The 21,527-nt window shown below is 52.8% G+C and overlaps 1 protein-coding gene across 5 annotated transcripts in view; it reads left to right on the plus strand.

Annotated features, from left to right (window-relative positions):
* Positions 1-3,070: 3,070 nt before the first annotated feature.
* ACSL6 (acyl-CoA synthetase long chain family member 6) overlaps positions 3,071-21,527 on the plus strand; it is a 61,570-nt gene continuing 43,113 nt past the window's right edge. For 2 of the 5 annotated variants that reach the window (XM_086704624.1, XM_025925022.2), the window contains exons 1-2: positions 3,071-3,220; positions 20,277-20,497. In XM_086704624.1, the coding sequence (XP_086560750.1) occupies positions 3,172-3,220; positions 20,277-20,497 (270 nt within the window). In that variant the 5' untranslated portion in view covers positions 3,071-3,171. Of the gene's footprint in view, positions 3,221-5,265; positions 5,348-14,642; positions 14,771-20,276; positions 20,498-21,527 lie in introns of those variants that run through there. The other 3 variants (XM_086704612.1, XM_086704602.1, XM_025925021.2) reach the window with 3 other exon arrangements.

Below are 21,527 nucleotides of genomic sequence, written 5' to 3' on the forward strand. Positions count from 1 at the left end.
GCATGGCTCAGATGTCCTAACTTCAGGAAAACATGAGACCGGAGTGGCTGAGCTCATTGTTTGATAGTACTTAGAGCCATTATCAGGCTAGAGACAGAATGACACTGGACCTCAGAGACCAGAGGGTGACTTTTTGTGATGATGAAGCGGCAGCAGAGGTGTGGCTAGTCAGTCACTTAAGTCCTGATGCCAGAAACCTCTCGATTAGCCTCTCTTTGTACCAATGGACACAGAGAGGGACAAGAAGCTTGCCCAGGACTGCACAGCATGGCAGAACTACAGCAAAGACTGGAAGTGGTGTCTTTTGCTCCACTTTGATGTCTGGCAAGATTTAAGGCCCCTCTGGAATATTTCCTCCTTCAGGATATCTCCCCTGGGTTAGGCTAGGATTAAATGTGTGTCTTCACATTCACCACTTGGACTGCTCATCACCTGTGCTTCCTTTTTGACTTTTTTTCCCTCCTTGGTTCCAAGTAGGGGGCCAAATATATACTAGTGAACATTAGCTGAATGAATGAATGAATGAATGGGTGGATGAATGAGAGTCTGGAGGCCAGAATTGCTCTGTGACCTGAGGCAAATTTCTGCTCCTCCTGGACTTCAGTCTTCTGTTGAAGAACATACTGTTCTCTGTATTCTCTGGATCAGACCCTGTGCCAGGATTTGAAAACATAATCAGGATCCCACCTGCCTGCTCTGTCAGAGGTGCTGATCTGGGAGAAGATAGATGTGAACCGAGCTGACCACTACTGTGGCTGATCTTACTAACAGAGAAGTCCAAGGGTCCTCCAGGCTGGCCTTGGTATCTCTGGGCCCTGGGTCCCCTCCTGCTGAGTTCCATGGCTGCTACCCATGCAATCTGGATGCCTCAGTGTCACAACTGCTGAAGTTCACAGAAGGTCCATAGATATCCACCCACAGAGGGGGAAAGAGATCTCTGGAACCAAAGACAGAAAAGAACAAGTGTCTGTAGCCAGTGGCAGGAATAAGCCTAAAGAGGAAAGATACCTGGCCATGATCCCACAGCCAGGCCCATGGTCTTCGAATCCCCACCCCTCAAGGAGTAGGTGGAGATAGGCCATGCTTGAAAAATACTCAGTTAAGCTGTAATCTGTCACAGCTCAAGCACATCTTTTTGAATTAAAATATTCACAAGTAGCAGAGACATCTGTAGAAGAGTAACTGGATGCGACATCCTGCAGGAGGCCAGACTAAATGTGTCCCATGACATCACTCTGGAGAAGAGGCTGCCAGGAGCCATGCAAGGGACTGGAGCACTTCTGCAGCTGAGTGTTGTCGAGGAAGGCTGGGCCTGGGGCTAGCGGCATGTCTTCTGGGCCTCCTGCTCTACAGAGAAGTTCTTTGTTGGCCCCCTGCCCTATGGAGAAATTGTCTGATGATCTCTCTAGACTAATCTGATCTGGAGAGATACTTTCTTGTTGCCCAGCCTTCTGGTTCCCCTTAGGTTTCCTTATGAGCACCAGCAGGGCTTCAGTTAGTCTGCTGCCAGTGGGATTTTGGAGGGGCGGGGGGTGCGGGATTCTGATAGCCATGTGACATCCTCTTGGAGGAGCCTTCCAAACCTGGAGCATGAGAGATTCCATCAAAGTCCCTGCCAGGTTGTGCCTGAGTTCCAGCAGGAGCATCTCTACCAGGAGTCCAGATCCTGCTATGGGGATGGTGGAAGATCCTACTGTAAATATGGGAATTGTCTCAGAGGCACACATATGTACACTTTCACCTACAGGTGTCTATGGACAGGCCTGGGCAGACGTATGCCATATACTGGTACTGCAGGTGCAGGCCCCTGTACAAATTCACACCCTAATGGCTAAGTTGTTGAGCACATGCGCACATAGGGCAGGTGGTCTCTGGTGGGTCTGAAGAGACCTCTGGCTCTTCCATTCTCTGCCACCTGATCTCTGTTCTCTGGTTTTCTACCCTTTTCTCCCTGGGTCAGCTAGTGCCTGGCCTGGGAGGGTTGCATATATTCTGGACTGGGCTGCTTGAGCGCTGTCCTCGGTGCTGGAGGCCTGGTGGGACATGCACATTTAAGAACAGCAAGAGTGTTGGGAGGAGGTGACCCTGAAATCCAGGTGTAGGTGTAGGACCCACCAGGATATCTAAATTTATTCTAGTTATTCTTTCAAAAGAAGGTACAACTGGGCTTCCTCTTTCCATCCCAGACACTGAAACAGAAGGTGTCCAACCCCTCAGCCAGTAAAGTGGCCATATGTGGCTGTGGGTGGCTGTGTAGCCATTCCCTGTAGCTATGGGGGGCTTCTTGAGACCTCATGTGCCATAAATAGGTATGTATGAAGACCATGACTGCCTGTGTATTCAAGAAACACCTGTGATTCCATGTGGTTTCCTGTGACCTCCTGTGACCCACGTGGCAGGTTGTGACTACATGGAGCCTCCTGTGACCTTGGGTGGCCTCAGATTCAACCTTCCCAGAAGGGAAGATCTGAAGTCTGGGGTTCCCAAGGAATTTGGGCCCTAATCAGGCCTAGAAATTCGTTTGCCAGAGCCTACACGGACCACCTCTCTCTTCTCTGGCTTGCGAACTTGGCACCCATGGGCTCCTGGTGTCTGTAAACTTGGGTCCTGGGAGGCGTCTGCGTCAGCGGGAACCGGCCCACAGGCAGCGTGCCTCCTAGAACAGGTGACTGCAACCCCTCTGCCACCCAAGCCTGCCCAGCAACCAAAGGCAGGGGCACGCGGAGAAAGGATCGCGCAGCGGTGGGGTGAGCGCGGTTCACGCTCCGCCGCTCGTCTCCCGTGCGCCCCTCTTCTGCCCGTTTCCCCAGAACGCCTAGTCCTGACGTTGGGGGCGGGGGCGCAGAGGGCTGGTCGGCTCTGCGGCCGGCCCCTCCCCCTCCCGGGCCTCGGCGGTTCCGAAGAGGCTCTGAGCGCTGGGGGCGCCAGGGACTCGTCAGGTTGCAAGGCGGCCTGGGGGGCTCCGGTGCCGAGCGCGCGCCGCGCCCTCCCCCTCCCGCCAAGACTCCGCAGCGGCGCGGAGAGGGGGGGCGCTGCGGAGCCGGGGGGCGGGGGCTAAAAATACCCGGCGGCGGCGGCGGCGGCGGCAGCGAGGCGATTGCTGGGGCTGCGGGGCTGCGGGGCTGCGGCCGAGGAGGCCGTGCAGGGCCAGGCCGGGCCCCGCTGATCGACATGCTGACCTTCTTCCTCGTCTCCGGGGGCTCCCTCTGGCTATTCGCGGGTAAGTCCCCATTCTGTCCTCGTCCCAGACCCCCATCCCCCGTGCGCTGTAGGGTCTTGGCTCCGGGTGGAGGTGAGCTCCCAGTCTCGGCCTCTGAGCAGTCCCTTCAAGTCTCTCTCGCCACCCTGGCCTCCCAGGTCGTCTCCCCACCCTCAAATTCTGGCGGGCTCTGGGTCGGGGTTTGGGAAGCAGCTGGATGTTCGGAAATGAGGGACCTGGCTCTCAGGACATCACAACAGCCTCCCTCGGGTTCTCGCACCCTCTTCCCTTAAGGGAGCACCACCGGTGATCAAGACTAGGCCGAGCCCACTCGTACCGCAAGGGACACGTAGGGCATCCTTGCCCATCCCTAGTGTCCAGAAACAGAGGTTGTTGGTGCCTGACGTTTTGCCGCAAGTCAGCGACATAACCAGCACTGTCCTGGGGCTTCTGATCGTGGTCAGGGGTCTCCTCAAGACCCCTCACTGCCCACCCTTGAGCCAGAAATCTTAACTAGATTTCTGTAACGGAGGTGTTTACCTGATTCCTCAGCTCTACCCACTGCTTGTGTCCCCACTGCTCCTGGGCCTTTCCCCTCCCCCTCACAGGAGTGAGCTCCTCGCCCCTGCCTTCTCTTAGGAAGCAGTAAGGACCCCCTGTGAATCCCTGCCCAGCACACCCCTCACCCCCCTACACACACCTGGGGTCTCACCACAGGCCCGTTCATCCACCAGTTCTGCTGCCTGCACCAGCCAGTCCCCTCTGAGAGTGTTGGGTTCCTCCAGGGTATAATACCACTAAAGGGTCTCCACATCGGACTGCCCATGTGCAGATTTAAGCCTGATAAGGTATGTGAAGTGTTTGAAACTTAAACTGGCCTTAAAAGGGACCTAGTCTAAAGTGAATACTCTATGAATGTTAATTCACATTCAAACTGCAGCTTCAGAGGTCATAAGGTTCTTTTTGAGCCAAAGAAGGGGAATCCAACCGTTTTGAAATCCTTACCTGAAACTTTACATGTACTATTTAATATTCACAGCAAATACAAGGAGTTTGGTGGCACTTTCCCTTTCTAACTGAGGCTCAGAGGTAATTGACGTGCCCAGTGTCACATGGATAAGATCTGGCAGAGTGGGATTTGATGTGAGGCTTTAATTGATCAATCATTGCTAAGTGCATGGTGGTATAAGGCCTGAAACTTGGTTGGTGGGCCAGGTGATCACCGACCCCCCCCCCCCCATTGCCCTCAGTTGGGCCACGGGGACACTTCCCCTGAGCCGGGGAGTGAGTGAGGCCTCTCTAATCCCTTCAGCTCCCTAAGCTCCTTCTGTCTGTTAGTGTCTGAGGACAGGCCATGCAGGGCCACTCTGGGCCTGATGTGCTCATCTAGCGGGCAAGGTCGGAGCCGGACTCACGGGTCAGGGGCAGGAGTTACCAAAATAATGATGAGGATGATGATGGTGATAGCGACAGCCACCATTTACTGAGTGATGGTCTCCAAGCCTTTCCCTAGTGCCAGGACCCTTTGCTTTACCCTTAGTAGGCCCTCACCAAGCCATGGAACCTTGGTCTCCTGCAGCTGCAAGAAGATATCTGGAGACTATAGGGCCACATGTGTTGGGAGTAATCAGCAGCCTTTGAGAAAAAGCCCCTTACAGTGTTGGGTCCTTGTCTGAAATTGGGGTTCAGCAGACATTGACTCAAACTGATCTTCTGTCCTGCATCATTGTGGAGTATTTCCCAAAGTGGTCACATGCCTCTCTGAATGACTGTACAGAGGCCCTGGAGTGGTCAGGGAAGGTGACTCTTGGTACAGGTGGCAGCTGCTTCCATAGAGGGCAAGCTCCTCAATGCAAAACAGGAAATTCCTCAAAGATGCCATATTTGGCACCAGAGTGAGTGACTAAGTAGTGATCACTGGATGGAGCATCCCACAATCATGTTAGGGTACTCCCAGATCATGTGTCCACCGTGCTTGGTACTTTGCCTAGTCCCCAGCTTTTCTGTGGGGAGAGAGGAAACTCCTAGGCTAAGACTGACAATACATTTGGCCTTGTGATCTCCAGGGTTCCTAGGAAGCTGTCAGATCCCTTTGGCTCAGCTAGAAAGAGGAGAGGACCCTCAAGCTGATGTCACTCTTTAGTAGAGGTATGTGCTTTTTGCCACCCATTCTGGCTCTAAGGAGACAAGGACTGCCTACAAGGGGCTGCAGGGAGGAGATAATGTGAAAAGGTAGGAGGAAGACACCTGGAGGAAGACCTTTCCATCTGGGGGAGGCAGCCTTGTGCTCTGAGCCCTAGGAGAGCAAGAGCTGCATCTTTCCTATTCCGCACTGGAGAGGCCAGTACTGAGTCCTGGGCCAGCCCAGGTCCCACCTGTGTGTTGAGTAGTAAACAAGGAAACAAATAAAATAGATCCAGCCTGAGTCAGATGCTATGCCTGGCCTGGGAAAACCTCGTTGCTTTCAGTGTCATGAGTTCTCAGGACTGTGGGAGCAATGGATTGCCATTTCTGCCTGGCCATCCGGCACCACTGGGCAAAGCAGAAAGAGGTACCCCACTTAGTGGATGAATTTCTGAAAGGGTGTCCCTTCCTCTAGGTTGATGCAGCACCATGTCAGAATAGACAAGGTCTATTCTGCTCAACCATGTGCCTGACCATTGGTGACATCTTAATAGGCTTCTGTGGCATAGAGGGGTGTTTGTCAGAGGCAGGTAGAGAACATCAGGTCAGCAAAGATGTGCAAGAAGAATTATAGAGGAGTGGGTCTTCAGAGCCTTGTGCCTAGGGGGCCTAGATTGTGGGAGGAAGATGGAGTCTGGATAGCTGGAGATTCTGGAGGAAAGGAGGTTTCTTTAGCCTATAGAGAAGCCCCCTGTTCAGGTGCACTGGCCAGGCTGTGCCAGCAGGGGGAGAATGGAGGCTGGTAGGGTGCAGAGAGGCTGTTGATGGTTTGGATGAGATTAGATGTGGCTCAGGTTGAGGCTGGGCTCCTGGAGGGGACAGTAGGAAGCCTCAGCTGTGGCCGTGGGGAATGAGGGCTGGCTCTGGTGGCAGAGACTGGTGTGGCAGCCATCTGGCTGTAAGTGTCCAAGGAAGGTGCAGGCTTGCACAGCTTGGCTCAGTTCAACCCCATCAAATCTTCCCCCACTGATTCCAGGCTCCCAGTAGTATAGAGGACTGATAAGAGATCTGGGGCCATTATAGGGGGCCCAAGAAGGCACTTAGGACCTGTAAATATTGTGGGGCTCCAGGCAGAACAGCTGAGGGCATGCCTCACAAAAGAAAATTTGGATTTACACATGATGCACTGCTCTGTAGGAGAATTCTCACCTCAGCACCTTATCCTCCCCAGCCTGTGGTAGGATACAAGAGTCATACCAGTGACAGCACACCAACACCAGAGGGCGGCAGAACTGGGCCTTTCAGCTCTGGCTGGTTTCCTGTCCCATGTGATTATAAGGGCCCTTAGATTGACCTTCAGAAGGCTGACTTTGGCTCAGCTTCAGGCCCAGATGGGACCCAGGACTATTCCATACATACATCAAGCAGAATAAGTGAGCATGAGGCTCTGGCTTGTTTGCAAAAAAGAGGCAAAAGTTATAGGCATTTGTATAACACAAGCTGCACTTTGTAATTAGCCATGTGATTAGCGTGGCACATAGTAGGCACTCACATATTTATGGAATGTGGGAGGGGGTTGTTTTAATGGGGGGAAGTGTTGTTGCAAACGTGCTGATTTGACTGCTGTTTCCCTGAGCACCTACCATGTGTCAAGCCCTGTGTTCTACAATTCCCTAACCTTTCCTTTAATCTTCCCCACAACACTGTGGTGCTGTTATCCCCATTTAAAAAATGACGCAGTGAGACTCAGGGAGGTTCAGGGGTGAAGCAACTCCTAAGAGCTATGAGCCAGACCATACCCTCAGACTTCCAGTCCAGGGAGGAACCATCAGACCTGAGCAGCCAGGGCATGAGCCCTCCAGCAGACTTGTCCGTGGGCACAAGTAAGGGAGTGGTCCTTGGAAGGGGGAGGGTTTGAAGAGAGGACAGACATAAAGTGCTGAGAGCAGGGGCTGGCACATAGGAAAGGGCCCTTTAAATGTTAATTCAAGCTAGGCCTTCCTTAAAGCAGGTGCAGGGTTCTGATGTGCAGAAAGGGAGTAGGGAAACAAGGCATTCCAGGCAGAAGGACTAGTCTGAGGAAAGACTGGTCATAGGAGTGACTGTGGCCAAACTCGGCTTGGCGAATGAGGTCATCAGGGCTGCGTTCTGCAGGCCCTAGAATACCAAGCCAAGCATCCTGGGCTTTGTTCTGTACAGTGGCTGCTTCAAGGAAACATAGCCCAAACTGGACATGTGGGTGGCCAAGGTGACACTACCCCTGCACATCTACAAGCCATGGCTAGTGTCACCTCTCCCACTGAGCTGCAGTTTTGGGCCTCCTATAGTATGATCTCCTAGAAGGCAGGGCCAGAGTTTCTTCTCTCTGTGCCCCAGTCTGGGGCCAGGCACAGTGTGAGCTGTTGTTTACTGCATAAATAAGTAATATGAAGAATTCCATGAGAATAATTTATTTTAATAATGATGTGTTTTATAAGCCATTCTCTTACCACAAATCAATTAGCAAATAATAGATCTTGTGTGTGCTTTTACTAGGTGCCAACTGGGGATGATGCCAGTGTGGTAGAAACAGTAGGGGAAAGCAGGCATGAACTCCTCGCAGGCAGGACAGGTCAGCCTTCACGGGGGAACCGTTAGTGCTAAGAACCCAGAACAGAAGGAGGTGCTCCAAAAGTTTTTGCTAAAGGAAGGAGGGAAGGACCAAACCCATACCTGCAGGTAATTGGTTTTCTGGAAGATATTCTTCTCTAAGGGTGAGGTATTTTGTTTCCTTAGAGCTCCAGTAGGGTGGGAGCTCTGACCAACTAGAGCAGATAGGAGGCCCTAATCAGGGTCCTCAGCTCACTTGATGGTCTGGTGTGATGGCCCCATTTCCTGCATTGGCATGGCCAGAATCATCACTAGTCACCCATTGGGCTTCAGGAATGCTACTTTGGGCCCTTGGAGTGTCCTTCAGGATGCCCAGGCTGGTCTCCCACCAAGGCTTGGATGCTCTGGGAGCTCATGGTGGGTGTAGTCATTCCCAGACCTTGTTCCTTTTTGTGGCTTTTAATTCATGTGAGGCTTGGGGTCCGTGATAGGCAGAAATGGAAAGATGGGAAGTGGGTTGGGACAAATTCTGAACCAAACTGAGCTATCTGTTCTGAGACCTAACCTGTAATCTCAGAGCCCGAAGGATTTTTAGATTCCAAAAAGTCCCACCTGTACCTACCTACTTGCTCTTCCCAGGAACATCTTTCCTTTCCTGACAGCTAGTTCAGGTGTTTGGCTGGGGTTGTCTATGGAGAATAGTTGTGGGGGAGGGGGGTGCTGGCTTCTGATTTGCCATCTGCCCATTCAGGCCTGCATTCTGAGATAGGTGTCTTCTGGGGCTTTAGAGCAAGAAGCCAGGCCAGGATAGTACCAGTGAGGGAACAATCAGCATCTCTGTTTTCAGACCCTGGGACAAGCAAATCTGGAATGACACCTTTTGGGGCTAGGAACAGACCCAGTGATTGATGATTATTGGAGGAAAGAGAGAGGACAGGCAGGCCCAGGTCAAACGGGCAGCTCTGGGAGCAAGCCCACTAACCAACACCAGGAATCCCACCCTACTCCCAGTGCACTACACCAGCCTGGCCCACCAGTACAGGAGGTGGATCCCAAGGGACCAACCAGGACTCAGCCCTGCTACAAGGCCCTTTGGTACCCTCCAGCATGTGGATTGCTGCTGGGGCTAACTATCTCCAGTCAGTGTCCTTCTGACCACTAACCCCTGGCCCAGCCTTGGCTATAGACCATTCTGGGCAGTGACTGCAGATCCTGTCGAATAGGCATAAGAGCCACTGGGAGGGACAGTGAGGTCAGTCAGAGACTGGGCAGCAGGATAAAATATGGGCCTGCCAGTAAGGTTGGACAGGGAAGTTGGCCAGAGGCTGGATGGCGAGGCTCTAGAGGCCAATGAGATGAAGGCAGTTAACAACACGGAGAAGGGGGACTCACCGGGACCCATCCAGACCTTCAGTGAATCCTTAACTTTGGAAAGGGCAGTGCTTCTGGCCCCTCTGCTGTGGCCCCTAGAGCTGAGGTTGCATGAAGCCACCTAAACCCCAGGACCCTGCTTAGTGTCTGGCGAGCTTCAGTGTTAACGGTGATAGTGCCTTCTAGCAGATGGGTTGGACATGGTTCTCTTGGAGATGCCCTCAACTCACCCTTACTCAGCCCCCCACCCTGCCTACAGTCTCTCCCCACAAGCCTAGCTCATCTTGGAGTGGTGGAGAGAAAGGGAGGGCAGGCCTTTTCCTGGCCAGTGGGCTGGTGAGAGGTGTGTGTACATATGTCCCTGTCCCTTGCCACAGGTCAGACATCAGGGAAGGCTGAGACCCATGAAGCACCCTTTCCATCTGTACTGAAGTGTCCTTTCCCCTCCTGCTCCTCTCCTTCCTCTGACCTCCTGTTCCCCTCGGGGTAGCTCCCTGAACACTCACAGACATGCCTGGCCTCTTGGCTTCATGGGGGTACTGTTGGCCCCAACTTACAGATGAAAGACCTGAGGAGGGAACAGCAATGGGTGTTCATCAGAGATGGGCATTTTCTTTGGGCTGAGAAGCTGACCAGGCCTGTTTCCGTTGGCTTGCAGGGAATCAGCAGAGCAGCCACCAGACCTCCTGTTGCTTCTGAATCAGTTCCTCAAGTGTTTTTGTCCTAGATTTCCTCTCAGGCTAAACCACCATGTGTGTGTTTGAGGTCTCCCTGTGTCACTGTCTCCTGTTAATGGGAGTCTGAGTAGCATTCATACTTCATAAGGTACTAGGTTTGTACTCTGGTTAATGGACAGCTCCTGGTGACCCCCAGGTGTCAGAAAAGCAGCTCTTCTGGCCTCTGGAAGTCTGAACAAAATTGATGTCTGATCTTGTCATGGGGCCTCTGTTGAGGATGGAGTCCAAGCCTTGGAGTGTCCCAGAAGCTTGTGATCTTGCACGCTGGGCTTTGGGTTACCGTAAACCCTACCCACAGTTTGAGGGCAGTGTGGCAGCAGTTCCTGGCGAGGTGGGCAGAGGATGCACGCGGCCTCCATTCTTAAAAGTCCTTTCTGGGCACTGCAAGTTCTTTCGTTTGCCATTACATTTTTCTTCCCTTTTCTTTCTCCATGTTTAATCATCAACACTATGAAAATTACCAAAGTTCCCTCATAAATAAAAGGCGGTGACCTTAGATCTAGCCATTTCTATTTTCGAAAGGGGGCAAAACGAACAGATCCTCAGAACGAGCCAATCCTACTTCTTGGTGCCACCCACTCTGACCCAACACAGTGCTTTCTTTCCCTGGGGCCACAGAGGCCTCTGGCTCCATCTGGAAAGGTGGCAGGTTCAGTGAGAATCCAAGTGATAGTTGCTCTCGGTGGGTCAGTGTGAACAACGTCCAACAGCCTTCCTGGACCAGCCAGGGCCTCGTTTTCGCTTGGTCTGAAAGAGATTTTTGTTTTCTGGTGAGAACAGCCCCAGTCTGGCGCCCGGAGCCAGCCGCAGGAATACACACCCTTTCATGTGACAGGCCCAGAGTGGAAAGATACAGCACCAGGCCCTCCCCTGCACTCCTCAGGAGGCGGGCATTTGCATATTCCCCATTCATCCTGGCCTTGAAAAGGAGGCCTGAGTTCTCAATGCTCCTGCCCAGCTGAGGGCTGGGCCACTTGAGCCCTGATATTAACCCTGTGGACACCAGTGGCTCTCAGTGGCCAACAACAGGACCTTGCGGCCCTAAGGCAGTGAGAGATGGCTGCTGTGTGACCCTGACCTCCAGAGGGATGAGTCAGGAAATGGCAAGGTCCCACTGACAGGCATAGCCTTCCACTGAACTAAGTGAAACGTGGATTTGTTTCTTTTTGTGGCATTCCGAAGAGAAACTTTGTCAGAGTATGGGGGAGCCAGAAAATTAAGCTATTTATCAAATTTTCCAGAAAATTTATTTTAACCAAAGGCAAAACTCTCTCTTCTCTGCTTATTGTCTGTTCTGTGAAAAAACAGTGACACTTAGAATGGTTGGAATGGAGTCTTGTTGGCTCCTGGCTACAGTAGCAGCCCCTTTAGCGGAGTTCTAGGGGTACAGCTTGGCTGGTGGGGAGGCACTTATGCATCTTAAAACCCCAGGTTACTAGGAGCTGGTGGGTTCTCTTAGCTGATGGCTGTGACACTGAAGGCATGAGGCTTATATACAAGTACCAAGTCTTTTTTCTTCTGCAGCTAAATGCTATCCTGCCAGCCTCAGCTTCCTGCCCCTTTCCTCAGTGCAGCCAGACTCCTGCCACTTTCCTAGGAGCCTCAAAATCTTACAGGCTGTTTCTGCAACTTACTAACCCACTTTTATCAGTCTATCCCCTTCTCAGAACACTCCTTTCCATCTGCTCCCAATTCCCACCTTCCTCCCTATTCCTGACTAAGGATGTGCCTCAGGTCCTGTCTTTTGTGCATTCCTTCCTGAGCAGGGTCCCTGAGAGCTCCTGAGTGAACAAGCAGGTGAGCAAATCCCTCTCTTGTCCCCCCACCTCAGTTCCCACAACCCTATCTTAGCAGAACCCCCGTTGGAGGAGGTCACATCCTGGGCCGCGGCCATCTGCAGTGAGCCCTAAGACCCTGGCCCTGCCAGGAGTGGCCTCTGGTCCCTTTCTGAGCTTGAACCTATTGGGTTCACAGTATGTCCTCAGCGTGGGCCGGTGACGGAAATGGATCACTGCTCCTGAAGCCAGAACACTGGCAGTCCTAACATGGACTGTCTGGGAGGGGAAAGGATCATGTTGCAGCCACAGGATTTGGCTTCCTGCACGGTGGGGCCTGGCCAGGGGGTGTCCCTCTGCCTGTGCAGTGCTCATGATCCTCACCAGCATCCCCGAGTCCTGCCTGCTGTCCCAGGGCTTGGTGTGGAAGGAAGGGCAATGAGGCTGAGGCTCATCCACACCATCGGCCCTGGTTATCATACTCGGTAAATATTTCCATAGGGACTTCTGCCAGTTTTAGCCTCTGATGCCCCCTCTTTGCTCTGAAATTTTAGTTGTGCCCGATTCATGGTAAGGACAACGTTTATCTCAGAGCTTGTGAAAGACACTGTGTTTCTGTTCGCTTCTCTGTCCTCAAGGTTATTTGTATTTTTAAGTTCCTGAAAGTGTTGTTTGAGCCTGGCTTCCTGGTGTTGTCGTCAGGAATGTGGGCCCATGTTCCCTGACCAGGGCTTAGGGTGAGTGGGATTCTTTAAAGGTGCCGGCATGGTGGGAGGAAGGTGGGGAGGTATCAGAGGGCAGTGAAGGCTGTTTCCCGCACTGAATGAATTGCTAAAGGGAGGCATGTTCACGGTGAGTCCGGGCTAGCAGGTACAGGTGGTGGCCCTGCTCAGCAGTCAGGCACAGCCAACTGTAGGTGGACTTTTCCACATCGAAAGGGCTTAAATTGAGCCTTCGGAGCTATAATCAGGCTCCCTGGGGAAGCTCAGCAGGTGAGTTGCTGTGTAACCCAGCAACCTGCATCCTAGCCTCTTGGGGGATGTGCAGTGTGTCTCCCCTGGCACCTCCCCGGTTGGGGAGGCCCTGGGCCCCATCTCTGCCCCAATCATCTGTGGTTCTGTGACTCTAATTAAAACCCAAGAGGAAGATGGAGAGAAAGCCTCACATAGTAGAGATAGGCATGAATATCTGTGAGGACCGGGTAGATACGTGGGCCAAGGGTGGGCTGCTGTGTTTGCGTGTCTGCGTGTCAGGGCCGCACAGGTTATGGTAAGACCTGTGCTTTTCTTAACCTAGTGATGGGGCCACAAACTTCCTGGGATGGAACTGCTGCTGTGACTGTGTCCCCAGCACCCTGTGTGGCTTTCCATCAGCCAGGACCTTGGTCATGGCCGCTGAATTTCCTGCTCTGAAAGCTGCCCTGAGAGGCATTTAAATGAAGATTTTGTCTTGTTTTAAAACATCTCTGAAGATGACTAGAGAAACGTAGGGATCCTGCTAAGAAGGATGAGGTAGGAGCTTTGTGAACAGAACTTGGGTCCTCAGGCATTTGTGTATGTATTTTAAAGCTTCTTCCAGGTGGATTGGAGGAGGATGGGACCTGCGGGCTGAGATAGGCACCTGCCAGATTCTAGGTGGGGGCTACTGAGGTGGGAAGAACTTCCCCTCAGGGCCTGCCCCACGTGGTGGGGAGAGCAATAGAGGCTCCATCAGCCGCAGGCAAAGTGTTGCAAGGTCTGTGAACTCTAGACTCCAGGCAAGTTGTGCACACAGCCCCTTAAAAGGGAGCTCAGAGCACTGGACTGTGGCATGGGACTGTCCTGCTGCTGAGGAGGTAGGTCGGATTTGGGTAGACACTGGGTCCATCTTGGCAGACTCGGAATCACCTGTTCTGGGTAGGGCCTGGAGGGTGGAGAGCTGGCCACTGTGGCCTGGACTTGTCTTTTACTTTTCAGCAGGGGCCACCATGTTGCTACTGTGTGCCCAGCCACATGCTGGTCACCAAAATAGGAGTGAAAAATGGCCATACCTGACCCCCTCCCCCCAGCCCCACGGAGACAAACCTTGCAGGAGTGAGGCCCTGGGAGTCTGTGGGACCTCTGTTCCCAGTCTGTCTGCCAGAGGTGCTGAGAGATGTCAGAGATCAGCTTTGGTTCCAACAGGCCTGGGTGTGGATTCTGGCTCCAGGATGGCTAGTCCCTGGCAAACCAGGAAACAGTGTCTCTAAGGGCAGTCATTAAGGAGGGGCTGGTGTGCTGGACTAGGGTTTTCAGAAGAGACCTGCTGACCCTGATCCTTGGTCCAGAGTATCTCTGAGCAGGTGTTATATCTGGGAATGTGACCAGTTTCCTTCCTCTCCCCAAGTAGACAGGTTGTGACCTTGTGGAGTCAGGGAGTGGAGACAGTCCCTGGGAGGGGCTGGCAGTGGAGTCTCCTGGGCTTCTAGATGCCTCTCTCAGCCGGACATCTGGCATCCCCACCCCCACTCCCCACTACTTCCTTCTACCTCTGCCAGTCACGTTGGCTGCAGGTCCCCAGCCCCTGGCTGAGGCTCTGGCCCCTAATCGGTGTCATGGATGGATGTGTAAAGAGGCTTTGTCCTTAAGCAACCCATTTGGCAAACTCCCGTCCAGGACTGAAGACAGAGTGGAGGTGGGGGAGAAGCAGTGAACGGAGCTCTGGAAACCTGGCAGAGTGGGGGTTAAGGCGGGTTGCTTGGCTCTAAGCTGATCTGAGCCAGTGCTGCCCAATGTGCAGATGAAGGGGGGGGGGGGGCAGCAGCTCCTCATAGAGCTGTTCTGTACCCAGGTCCTGCCAGACCTGCTCCCACGGCCGCCAGGGAGCCTCTGCCACCACTGCTAACGCCTCCACCACCACCCGGCTTCTCAGAGCAGGCGGCTGTTGCCATCCGCTGTCCCCAGGAGGGCACACTTGGGGCAGGGCCTTCGCCACTTTTGTGCCTTGCTCAAGATGTGGTAAGCTCTCTCCCTGAGCCCCACATACCCTTTATAAAGGGAGGCTGGTACTAGTGGGACCAGTTCAGCCGCCTCCCCAGTGCCAGGAGCCCTCTGGAAAGGTAGGGTATAAATGCATGTACTTTTGCAAGTTATCTTTGAGCCCTTCTGGCTGGCAAAGAGATGGAGTAACCGCGTTAGCTAACTACTGTCTACTGAGTGTTTCATTTACTGTGTGATTGGCACCACACTCTCTGTCTATCCATTGGCTTGTTTGAGCAGAGGCCCAGAGGGATAAAGTGACTTGTCCAAGGTCATACAGCTATCAAGAGTCTGAGTCAAGGTTCAGACCAGGTCAGTGCAGCACCAGAACTTACCTTTGGGCCCTCTCCCAAAGGTTTTGGGAGGATTGTTTTCTGGGGACCCTGGGCCCCGGGAGAGGTTGTGATTTTCTTTTGAAGCCTTTCTTTGAGAGTTGAGGATGTTCTTTAATGATCTGGTGGCTTGCTTGTGCTTGCCCACCATCAGAGACCCAGAACCCCATTGCAAGAACTCCCACCCCACTCCGGGTGGATGCAGAGGGAACCTGAATGATTTAAAGGGGAGGAAAGAATCTGAGAGTCATGAAGTCCCTCAGTACTGGCGTGATGAGTTTGGACTTTTGTCCTAAGGTGGTAGGGAGCCAGAGAAGGTTTTTGAGTAGTAGCATGACATGGTCCTATCTGTGTACCAGGAAAATAACCTTGGTATCAGTGTAAGCACTGGTTAAAAGCAGGGATGCCTATGAGGAGACTGGTGTGGGAATCTGAACTGCACTTAGTGGTAGCTGGACCAGGCCATGAGCTGTGGGGGTGAAGAGGAGCAGTCAGCTTTGAGAGGTGTTTAGGAGGTGGCCCTGACAGAGCCATCTAGGTAGCTTGTGAAGGTCTAGAGTGCTGCAGTTAGGAGGCTGGGTCTGCCAAGGGTTCTTGGATCTGAGCCAAGGGCCTCAGGGCCATCTCCAACAGGGACTGTGCCTTGGGGCTCTACCCCTGCCACCCTGCCACCTTGGTGCCAATATGCTTCCCACCAGGGTTTCTTTCCTCCTATTCTTCCCCTTCCTGGGCTTTGACAGCTATGCCACTCACCACCCACCTTCCATGTGCCCCAAATCAGTGGAGAACATGGTACAAGGAGGGGAGGGATGGGGGGGGACTCTCAGTCCCCTAGCCTGTGCCACCACTTGGGGTCCTGAACTGTTCTGTGCCAGAGGACAAAGAGGTATAAGATATGTTGGGGGAGAGGAGACTAGTTTGTGCCGAGGGCGCGGTCCTCCTGCCAGCTGAATATTTACAAACACTCACTTGGCAACAGTGCACCACTGATTCCGTTGGGTGCTGCCCAGCCCACCCCCATCCCACATCCTATGCTGCTGCCACCAGGAGAGCCTCCTGGGGTATGGGAAGAGGCAGCTCTTGTTGGGATCCCAGGGACCACCAAACCCCACCCTAGCTTAATGGAGAGAGAGTAAAGGTCAGAGGAGGCCAAGGCCCTTTGAAATAATGAAATGAGACCAGACCCCAGGCCTTGACTCTACCCTGCCCCCATGCGAAGGGTTTGGTGGCGTGGGTTGGCTCTCAGGCCCATGTCCTCAGAAGACCTGGATTTGCAGCTCTGCCCTGCAGTGGCTCCCAGGTCTGCAGGGAATCTAAGGGTATACGCAGGCAGCCCTGAATGTCTGAGAAGGTCAGCAAGCCTAGGAGCATGATATGTGCACCACTGATTCCCTTGGTTGCTACCCAGCAGGGAGGGGTGCAGGCCCAGCCTCAGGGCCAGAGTTGCTACATTCACTTCAGATGCTTCCTTAAGGGTGGGTACCTAAGTAGGAGCCTGAGGAGGAGTGGGTAGCCAAGCCCTTTCTCCACCACCCTCCTTGCCCCAGGCAAATGGGTTATCTAGAGAGAAGGTCCCAGCCAGGAGAAGACGGTCTGAAGGACCCACCCCTACTGTGTGCGAAGTGAAGAAGAAGCGAAGGGGCCTGACTGCCTGATGCCGCTTCATAGGATCTGGTGGCCTTGTGCTGCCTCCTTCCCCTGCAGCCTGGGCCTGGGCCTTTCTGAGCAGGTCTGGAGGTGGTTACCTGTGGGTTCAACCCCACTGCAAATGAGGGCACAGGTGTGGATATGATGGTCCAATGTTGGCAGGGATGGGGTAGTGGTATGGGAGGCTGTGGTCTGGGCCCTGGATCTTGGCTTCCCTAGTTGCCCCCTCTGTATCTGTGGATGGCAAGTACCTTCTTCTGTGGAGTCTGTGTGTTTCCACCTTCGGCAAGGGCTTCCTGGACACCAGGAATTCAGCAAGTTTAGACAAGTTCTGTTCTTCCCTCTCCTGGGGCCTGTGATACTTTGGTGACTTCTGAGAACTTGCATATCTAGGAGGCCAGCCTCTCAGACTTGTGACATTGACCATTGTACAAGATTTCTTGGGCTCAGACCTTATTTGCTGAGTGGAATATTCAGTTGGCTAAGTGCTCTCTGCTCTCTGTCAGCTCTAGCTTCTGTACGTTTGCTTCCCTCTGTTCAGGACATCCTTTCCTCTTCATCTTTCCATCTCAACATCAGTATGACTCCCTGCCAGAAGCCTGTCCTGACTCCCCATGCCTGCGCCGAGCACCTTCTCTGGCTCCCCATGCCTAATCACAGCCCAGACCACACTGCACAGCCCTGTCCGCTCCTTCATGAGTCGCCCAGGAGGAGGGCAGGCCCACATCTGGCTTGTCCCAGGGTCCAGCACTGATCTAGATGAGAGCAGTGACCATGTGAGGGTCTGCTGAGTGAATGGGGGTTGGGTGGGTGGATGGATGGATGGCCATTCTGGGCTGTGCTCTGTGGATATCAGCGAATGCTGCAGATACCCACGTTCTGCTGTAGCTCAGGGCCCATGAGCAATGGCCGAGGACTAGGGACTGTAGGGTTCTTTCTAAAATTTTGGGGGACCGTACAGCTGAGCTCTTAAGGCTTGTCAGAGGCTTCTCAGCCCATTGAACCAGTTCAGCCCATTAGAGGAAAAGTCAATGAGCTCCGAGCCCACCCCAAGAGCTGATGAACACATCCGGATTTTCCACTATGTGTACTGAGTTATTTCTCTGATAGGCAGGGCTGTCACTTGGTCTCCCCATCTGCAGCTTAGGGAAGTAAATGTCCCAAGGAAACTAGCTGGCTGCCTGCCCAGGGTCTTCCCCAGAGTGGTTTTCCTTGGTGAATTCACTGGGGTCCATAGCTGGGCCTCTTCTTTGCTGGTGCAGAACCATAACGTGATCGATATGCCAGGAGTGATTTGTTCCTGTGAGATGGCCTCAAAACTGATCTAGCTCAAGGAGGCTACCAGTAAAACTGAGTTTCCAGCTCAGGAACTCAGTGAGAATGATGAACTCAGTGAGGAATTTAGTGAGGGCTGGCTGGGGGCTCACTTTCTCTGCTCTCCAGGGGGCAGCTAGAACCTGGGGGTGGTTCATGAGTGTTCCCAGGATTCAGACACTCAGACAGCCTGTTGTGCCATCTATAGAGCATAAACTCTTGAGGGACCATATCCAGGGCCCAGCCACCTCTGCCCGGTGCTTGGGCCTGCCTCCTTGGTCTGACAACCATACCCCTTAACCATCTGTTTAGTCATGGCGTGCCTCTAACTATGCCAGGCACAGTATGAGTAAATGCCTCTGTGATACTGTCCCCATATTAAAGATGGGCAAGTGGAGGTCCAGAGAGGTGAGTTATATGCAACCTTGTGTCACTGATAAGTGGAGAAGAAGGGATTTGAATCAAGATTTACTTGCTTTCTCTGCAGTGACTTGCACATCACTGATCTCATCTCTGATGTGGTAATGTTACAATTTAGTACAAATATTATTTATTGGGATTTCAGCAGATTGCTCCTTTCTCTGGGGTCAAGCAATTGCTGTTTGGCTCATATCCTATGGCTGCAGAGTAGCTGCTGTTGGGTTTCTCACTGTTTTCCAAAAAGGAAAACCACAGTCTTGCTTCCAAAGGTCAAGGGCCAGTAAGGAGAGCGGCCATAAGTGGTGCATGGCAGCCTGGAGCTTACCCAGCCCTCATTAGGTTGGCAGACCTATAGGTATTATGTGGTGCTTGTAGCCTCAAATCCTACTGGGCAGTGACACTGAAGATGCCCTAGTGAAGATAAAAGCATCCAATGCCTGGTCCATCCTCACTGCCTCTCTCAGTCCTGGGTGAAGTGAAGACCCTTAGCCCAACTGGCCATATGTCTGCCCTGCCATCATTGCTTCATTTAGTGGCCATCAGGAGAACGTGGCAGCTCCTGAGACCTGCTCTCTTTGAACCAAACTTAGTTAATAGTATTTCTCACAGCAACACTTCCACTGTCCACCCCAGGCCATCCTCTCTATGCCCTCATTAGCCCACTGTCACCACTTGGACTGTGGTGGGCAAGCATGGAGTCCTGACCACTTTATGTGACATCACAAGGAGTGCTGGTTACCCCTAGAAGTGCACACAGCACTTTGCTGAGCCCTTTCTCTCTGAGCCTTGGTTCCTTTCCCTTCCCATCAGTTCCCCTATGCCACTTCTGTGTCCTCTGGACATGAGCTGATTGGGTCCCAGGGGGACGGCCCAGGGCCCAGTTAATGGTGGGGCCAGCTGTGCCTCTTGGTGCTTGGTCAGTGGCCATGCAGAGTTGTAGTGCATAGTGGTCAGCAGTCTGGGGCCAGGGAGCAGTACCTGGATCCCACCCTGGCTGCTCTTGGTAACTTTGCTGTTCCTCACAAAGTTGGCCCCAGCATCACCTCTGGCCCTGGCAAGACTGTGGCTCCAACTTTTCTTCAAGAAGAGCCTATGGTATGATGAGGATGTAGACCTGGGGAAGCCCTGCTGTGTCACTCACTGGACCCTTGCCAGAGAGATGATTGCCCTCATGTCATGAGGGCCAGAGGCACCTGTAAGAGTGGGTCCATGGGCTCTGCTCCCTTTCCTTTCTCTGTCTCCCTCAGGATGAGGGCCTGGTGCTGGGAACTTTGAGGTAGACTAGGAGGAACCTGTACCCCTTCACCGACTCATTCTGGTCACTGTGCTTTTCATACTCCAGGAGCAAAGAGAAGCACAATAATATGAACACAGAGGAGAGGCAGAGCACCCAAACCCTGGGGCTCAGGAGGCATTAATTCCAGAGCTTTTAGAGCATTCCCTGGCTCCTGGAAGATAGGGAAGCATCTGTCATCCATGGCCTAGGGCTTGAGCATATGGTTCTCAGGAAAACCGGGCCGGATGTCTGACTGTCAAGTGTGACCGCTAAGGGATCTGGCCTGTCACCTGGACAGGCCTGTCTAGGGATACACTGTGTTGCACAAGAAGACTGTACACCCCAACCAACCCAGGGCCTGCCCTACTGTATTTGGCCAGGGCCTGGCCAAGGTCATTTTGTCACTTGTGATCCAAGACAGATGGAAGGACAGAACCAGACTCCTCCCTAGCCTGCCATCAGCTCTCCTCTCTCACCTACCTCTTGTTTCCTACAGAGTTCATCCTCTCACTTCTGGAGAAGATGCAGACACAAGAGATACTGAGGTTGCTGCGGCTGCCCGAGCTGGGCGACTTGGGCCAGTTTTTCCGCAGCCTCTCAGCCACCACCCTCGTGAGTATGGGTGCTCTGGCTGCCATCCTCGCCTACTGGTTCACTCACCGGCCAAAGGCCTTACAACCACCATGCAACCTCCTGATGCAGTCAGAGGAAGTGGAGGTGAGCAATGTGGAAGTGGCTGGGCTGTGGAAAGGAGTGGGCAGAGGACAGTTATCTTGAAGGTAGAAGCCAAGCTTATAGCCGATTTTACCTAAAATGGTGCAGAGAATCTTGGTTTCCCCAAGCAGTGAACCACTAAGCCCCCCAGTAGCCTTGAGCAGCGTCTCCTGCTAGATGCTCCTCTGCCTCTCCCAGGAATTGAACCCTGGGCAGAGCCCAATCATGGTCTTGCACCAGGCCTCTAGTTTGCCTGTCTCTTGGGTGGGAAGACTTGGCTCACTGGTGCCTCAGTAGAAAATCTAATGTTCTCAAGGAGCTGCCAGATAAATTCCCTCCCAGAGTCTCTCTGTGCCCAGCCATGGTCTGGAGCTGGGACTCTGAACTGAGCCCACCCGTGCCCCTGTCCTCCCAGAGCACATGGACTCACAGAGGAGGGGAGGAAGGTGGAGTGGCCCAGCCTGGACAAGGGTATTCCAGACTAAATCTAGAAGGACTAGTGAGATTTGTTTCTTTCTTAAGCTTGTGACATTTATTTTGCCTTTTTTTTTAAGTTTATTCATTTATTTTGAAAGAGAGAGAGAGAGTGGGGAGGGGCAGAGAGAGGGGGAGAGAGAATCCAAGCAGGCTCTGCACTCTTAGCACAGAGCCCCATGCGGGACTCAATCCTGTGAACTGGGAGTTCATGACGTGAGCCGAAATCACTAACCGGACACTTAACTGACTGAGGTACCCAGGGGCCCCTATTTTGCCTTTTTAAAAATTATCTTTTTCTTAAATTTTATTCATTTTGAATAGATAATATATTCACACTTCAAAAGGGAAAAAGGTCATAGACTGAAGAGCTTCCACCTTTTCTTCCCCACGGAAACCTAGTAATGATCATCTGTGAGCGAATAGATATTTGCCCCTCTTTTTAAAAGCTATCATGCTGCATATACAGTTCAACATCCTGCCTTTTTTGCTCTTGATCTTGGCAACCATGAGCATAGCAGAGTTTTGCCCACTAGGAGAGTGTGCAGGTCTAGATAGG

Source organism: Puma concolor, chromosome A1 (genome assembly GCF_028749965.1).
Source record: "Puma concolor isolate L17-30 chromosome A1, mPumCon1.1.hap2, whole genome shotgun sequence".
In the NCBI taxonomy this organism is placed as follows: domain Eukaryota; kingdom Metazoa; phylum Chordata; class Mammalia; order Carnivora; family Felidae; genus Puma; species Puma concolor.